This window comes from Triticum aestivum, unplaced genomic scaffold, assembly GCF_018294505.1.
Source record: "Triticum aestivum cultivar Chinese Spring unplaced genomic scaffold, IWGSC CS RefSeq v2.1 scaffold233391, whole genome shotgun sequence".
NCBI lineage: Eukaryota > Viridiplantae > Streptophyta > Magnoliopsida > Poales > Poaceae > Triticum > Triticum aestivum.
The window spans coordinates 1-6,300 of record NW_025228052.1 but is presented as its reverse complement, the minus strand read 5'-3'; the positions used below and the strand labels follow the sequence as shown (position 1 = coordinate 6,300).

General features: G+C 39.6%; 1 protein-coding gene and 1 long non-coding RNA gene across 3 annotated transcripts; one reads left to right on the top strand and one right to left on the bottom strand.

The window, feature by feature from the left end:
- Positions 1–1,852: 1,852 nt before the first annotated feature.
- On the bottom strand, positions 1,853–4,816 carry LOC123172956 (uncharacterized). The gene is made up of 3 exons (XR_006485785.1): positions 4,509–4,816; positions 4,202–4,398; positions 1,853–3,320 (listed from the first exon to the last, which is right to left on the bottom strand). It is a non-coding gene; the product is annotated as an uncharacterized lncRNA (long non-coding RNA).
- A 458-nt stretch (positions 4,817–5,274) lies between these two features.
- On the top strand, positions 5,275–6,214 carry LOC123172955 (heavy metal-associated isoprenylated plant protein 7-like). Of its 2 annotated transcripts, none has more exons than XM_044589834.1 (3): positions 5,275–5,417; positions 5,781–5,901; positions 5,989–6,214. In XM_044589834.1, exons 1-3 carry the CDS (start codon positions 5,409–5,411, stop codon positions 6,135–6,137), a joined length of 279 nt encoding a protein of 92 aa, XP_044445769.1. In that variant the 5' UTR covers positions 5,275–5,408; the 3' UTR covers positions 6,138–6,214. The 2 variants fall into 2 exon arrangements, with proteins under 2 accessions (XP_044445769.1, XP_044445768.1); XM_044589833.1 differs by having other exon boundaries at positions 5,309–5,417; positions 5,754–5,901.
- The last annotated feature ends 86 nt before the right edge of the window (positions 6,215–6,300 follow it).

Here is a 6,300-nt window from a genome sequence, read left to right as displayed (position 1 = left end):
AAAATTGTGTGTTGAAAAAAAATTGTGGTGCAAGTTTTTTCAAGACAATTGTGGGGCGAGTTGAATGTGCAGGTTTATTTTATTTTTTGACGGAACGAAGGGAATGTGGTTTTTTTGGGGACAAATGAGGTGATTTGTTAGTAAGGTTCTTAGTATTTTGGGCCTGTAGTCAAGGCCCAACTGAAAAATACAGATAATGACTGTCAATTTACTTGGCCCATTTTCAGTGATGAAGTCTCCAATATTTAAATTACCGATGATGGCAGGCAAACAAGGAAGCCCCTATTTGACGCACTTTGCGTTAAAGTGGCGGCGGCACGTCTCCTGGGGTGGCCCATTGATCACCGCCGGACGAAGAAAATAGAAAAAAAGCAAGGTGGGCTCGGTGCGAGGATTCGAACTGGCGACCAAACACTTGCGATTGTGTACTCGTAGCCGTAGAACCGGATTGCTATCCTGTTGCCAACCAGAATAAGTTACAGTAGCGAATGAGAATTAGTTACTGCAGTGAAGCTTTTTTTTTAAAGATGTACAGTTTTTCTGCAACTGTATATTTTGAAAGAATATAAACATTTTTTGAATTATAAACCAATTTTTGGAAACAAGATCCTTTTTTCAATATGTGATTCTATTTTTGAAAATGCGGAAAATGTTTTTTAATATGTCAACCATTTTTGAAGTTGTGAACCAATTTTGAAACAGCGAGCATTTTTTGAATTTATGAAAAAATATTTAAAACATGGAACATGTCATGAAATTCTAAACAAAAATGTGAAACTGTGAACTTTTTTTGATTTGGTCAACAAAAAATTGAACAATAGAACATTTCATGAAACTCCGAACACATATTCGATACCGTGAACATTTGTCAAAATTGTTGAACATTTTCCCAAATGCGAACATATTCTGGAATTTGTGACCAAATTTTAAAACCGTGTTAGTTTTTTAAATTCCTGAAACGTTTTCGAATTTATGAGCAAATTTTAAAATAAATAGGAACATTTCTAAATATTTTTTTCAATTTTTTTAATATGTTTGAAAAGAGAAACATTTTTGAAATATCTGTACAGTCTTTAAACTAATATTTTCTGAATTCGTGAACAAATTTTGAAAAGAGAAACTTTTTAAATATCTGAACAATATTTGAAATTTTATAAAACTAACTAAAAGTAAACGTGACAAAGTAAAAGATACATAAAAAAGAAACATAAAAGAAAAAGGAAATAGATAAACAAAAAAATGAAACAAAGAAATCAAAACAAAGACGAAATTCCAGAACAGAAAGGAAAAATGGTTTAGGAGCCTTCTAGATTTTTTGTGGGTGGGAACCGTCTACATGCTTCCCAAAACCTATTAGGGAAGAATATCAGGTGATCCGGAAGCACCTAAACTTAGGTGATCCCCTGCGAGCTCGGTCATTGGATCTTCATCCAACAGACATATGAGAAGCCTTTGTACTTGCATGTCATTAAGATAAGACCAAGCTTGCACTAGAGCACTAGATATTATCCCACCTGTCAGGAACCTTCAAGTGGTGCTCTCGCAAGGTCAGATAGGCCGACCCATTCTACCGATAGGGGTGTGCGATCAGTCGACAATCTGCTGCAAAATGCGGCTGATAAGATTTTCTGGCAAACAAGAGCCCTCTGAGCCCTCTTGTTGCGGCGGGAATAGACCAATCGCGCACACCCACACACTTTTGGGCCGGCCCATGTGCAGGAGTACAGCGCCTTGTTTTATTTCATTGTTTCTCTTTCTTTTCTATTTTACATAAAAAATTGGAAACAAATCAAAAAAATTGGACACAATTTCATGAATCAAAAAGTATTTGCGAAAAAAGTTAAATTTTTAATAAATTTGTATTAACTATTTTGTGAATCTAGAAAATATTCCTGGATTTCCAAATTAATTCTGAATTTCAGAAAATGATCATCAATTTTTAAATGTTCCCAAATTTGAAAAAAAATGTCCATGAATTTGAAATTTTCACCTTATTTCAAAAAAATGCACCAAAGCCTACTAGGTTGTTATTTCAAGGACATGCACAAGCTCCAGAGCACATGGTTCCAATAAAGACGAAGCTTCAACCAAAAATTGTGCAATCTAACAAGACAAATTGCAGGATAAACTTTCATAGCTTCAATATCGAATTAATGTACTAAAACAAGCATACATGTTAAAATCGAAGTTCAGTTGCATCTCCATGCTTAGACATATAACATGTTTGAGAGACACTACAAAACATTGGTTTTGAATTGATGTATCGTAGCTAGCCAGGGGATGTGGTGTTCCGGTGCATGAATTTATCGGCAACTATGCTAGTTCCAATCATAGGCCCACATTCAGGGCCGCAGGGGGCACCATCTCGGTAACAAAGGCAGAGAGAGAAAACAACGCAATGCTGAGTTATATATATGAGCTCCCGTATTTAGTTAGACGGTCAATTAGAATGTAGAGATAAGAATTCAACAACAAACACAGAAGGGCACACCAGCCAAAGTGGTCCAAATGAGCTTAATCAACTGCTTTTAGAGGGAACCCGCTTCCTACAGAGGAACCACTTCTTCCATGGCAAAAGATGAAGAAAAGGGGAAAGGGAAGAGAGAGAAAGAAAAGGGAGAGTAAATCAGTTGAAGATGATGAAAATGCATGAACATGAGAGTGGGTGACCGGCCATGGATGATGAAAAGAAGTTAGAAAGAGAAAGGAGGAGACATATTTGCTTCATCTAGGTGGAGCATGAGGCATCACCAACATGATGCCTCCATAGTTCATGCCCTAAGGATACTGACGTATTTGCTGTCTACCATTAAAATGACCACGGAAGGGAGAAATACATTGGTGCTCTTGGGTACATGCACACCCTATATGAAAAAAAAATAGTAATTAAAAAAAGTCAAAAAATCCGAATCTTTATTGGGATCAAACATGGTCAAGCAATGCACTCGTATAAAAAGATTTCACAGAGAGGTCATTTCATCTCATCTTGGGTCAAAGGTTCGCCAAAAAACACTATATACAAGTACTATTCACGCTATATTGTCGTCATAGATTTGTTTTTTTACCCCTGGAGTCTATGGGAATCATTCTTTGACCAAATTTTTACCCGAGTAATGGTTGATCATATTTGATTCCAAATAAGATTCTTTTTTTGACTTTTTCTAAATTTCTAAATCATTTGGCGCATATAGGGTGCGCACGTACCCGTGAGCACCAAATTCGCGTCCCCACGAAAGGACTCTTTTCTTTGGTATATGCAAATCAGTGTGGAGTCGGCCGGTTGTGCGACGGTGACCCTTGCGACCAAGAATCCTTGCTTTCTGCAGGAAATCCAGAAATATATTACTTTCTAGAGGGAATCTAGAAATACATGCACCTGGCAAAGTATGACGGAGAGGTGCCAGATTTTTTTAAGCATTAGACGATACCCCGCGCGTTGCTGCAGAATATTTTTTATGTTTTGTTAGAGATATGATGATTTGAGAATATTAAAGTCCAAATCCACATGGAAAAGACTGTATATTAGTGCAAAAAAATGAGAATGTGTCGGATATGCATAGTAGCTGAAAGTATTATTTTTTAAAAGAACATGAAAACGCTATGGTACATGTCAGCCCTGTGTGGATGTGGTTGGCTCTTCATATCTCAAGAATAAGCTCTGACCTATAAGCATAAACCAGTAGATAGCTGCTGGTAAGGCCAGTTTGAATTTCATCTTCATCACTACCATATGCTGAAAGCTATGAAACAGAACAATGCGTATAAATGACAGAATGTTGCGAGACAAATGAAACTCTGGTTGCACACCAGGTCTACCATAATACAGCCATCGGAATAAGGTAAAGTGAAAAAATCAATCATGCATGCCAACAAAATCATACAATTTTCATTTATATGTCCCTGTGGTTCCGATGATGGTCAGAGATAACTTAAATAAATGGTTATGCGATTGATTGCCAGTTTCTTGTTGCAAAAAAACTATGTTCTCGCATAGCTACCTCTACTGCAAATTATTTCTGCAGATTAAAAATTGAATTGTCATAAATCTAACTGAAGAGGGTGTACTGATGACTTATGCTGTATAGCATAAAAAATATTCCACACGAAAGCAAGAGATTAGCGTAAGGCCCTTCGGATTGGGGATTAATACACATCATCATGCAACGGGGGCGTGAGTAAGTGATAAGTGAGGAAGGTGTACCTGCAGAGAGATTCGGGTTCGCCAAGCAGGCAGCCACGACGGCGCAGTGGTGACGCGAGGATCCAGATTTTCCCTATCCAACGCACATCGTACCAGCAGGAGAGAGCCTTCGACGGCGTGGGCTTCAATTAAGATTCAATTTTTTTGTTGCAGAAATCAACGAATCTGGAGCAGGGCCTAGTCGCACAGACACCTATCTGGTAACATTGGAGAAGAAAATCCATCAGCTTGGCACACGCACCCCATTGATTGCTCGTCGGAGGAGCTGGATCGAGCACTCCTCTAAGTTGTTGCTGCCAACAGAGACCTTGCCCCAGCGTCGCCACCACCTCATTCCTTGCAGGCCAAAACGAAAGGCCCTCCAGTCCATGCCATGGTTGAGACCCTGCCTGGAGTCGCACCGACGTGTTCCTTCTGGACTCTAATCTCATTAGAGGAGGAGGAACCGGCCGGCGGCCGTGTAGGTCGGCGATCGGGGACACGGGGTGGAGACTACGGGAAAAGAATGGATTAGATGTTTGAAGGGGAGAAAAGATCCATCCCTTTTACTCTTGTAGTATTAGTTTTTAGTGGAGGAAGAGGATGAGGCGCAGAAGATTAAGAGGGCCATGGCCATGAAATCAATCGATGGGGGAGTAACTGAGAAGACGGTCGGGCGGCAGCCCTGCAGTCGTGGTTTTGACTGGTGCGACTGGTTGGGCTGGATGAATGGAAAGTGACGTCTATGTGCGTTCTACCGGCACTAATTGAAAGCTAACGTGGCTGTTTTCCTCCAATGGGCCCCACATGTAAGACTCTAACTAAACGCTTACGTGGTGGTGTTGCTGATGTGGATAGCTTGCATGTTAAGAGAAATAAGATAGTGGGGATGAACTATTTAGGTATTATAGATTAGTTACTGCGCTCCACGGTAATGACAGAATATGTTGCCGTCACTTTTTCTGGCCATTTGGAATAGGAAGAAATAATGTCCTATTGAGATGTGGATTCCGAAAGTTGACATGATGCAAATTCTCATCCATGACTACAGACGACTTGAGAATGGCAGCATCTGCTTTGGCCGCCTATATAACCGCCAATGGTTGTGTCGTTGTGAATCCAGGAGCGACGAAACCAAAGAAGTGGTAGAAGGTGTCCAAGCACAGAATAGACGCAAGCTTTTCCCTCCTTCCTGAGTGGTCGGTTAAAAAGAGTCTTCGGCCAAGAAATGGGAGAAGTAAGTTTTTTTAACTAAAAAACTATTTGAGTTATTTAAACTCTGACATTAATCTGAAATTTTACACTTGAATTGAACATTGTATATAATACCTTTAGCATTTTGTTTCATGATTTAATTTGTCTACATTGTAAATCAAAACTTTTCCTAAGCTACCGCAAAAAAGATATTTTTTTAGGAGAGAAAAGATACTTGTCAATCTAAAAAAATAGATTTGGAGCAATATGAACACCAACATTAATCGGAAAATGTACGCTTATAAACTGAAATTTTTTGTACAAAGGTTGCGGTAGCGTTTCGTTTCCTGATTTCATCTTTATATATCGTGCCAACTAGCAATGTTTCCTCTTTGCGGCCCCAAAGGAACAAAAGGAGTCTGAGAAGGAGGAGTCTGCAGAGGAGCCTCGAGATATTTCGCTTAAGGTAGACATGGACTGCCAAGGTTGCGCGAAGAAGGTTGAGAAATCCCTCCTCATATTTGAAGGTTTGCAATATTTCATACCCGTGCTTGCAATCCGATATTTGTTTAGAGAGACACATAACATCCAGAGATATCGATATTTGCAAATAGGTGTTGAGAACGTGAGGGCCAATAGCCAACCAAAGACTGTGGTGGTGAAGAGCAGGACCGCGGATCCCACCAAGGTTTGCGAAAGAGTTCAAAGGAAAACAAAGAGAAGGGTTGAGTTGATCTCCCCTATTCATCCACCACCCCCGTAGAAGGAGAAGCAAGAGCATACTCTGCCACCACCTACGAAGGACGAGAAGAAAGAAGAGGTAACTTTATTATGACGTAGTAGAAGTTATTGAGTCGTATGATCCAAAACAAAATATGTTCATATAATCGAATCAAATTTTGCAGCCACCGACAACAATTACGGTC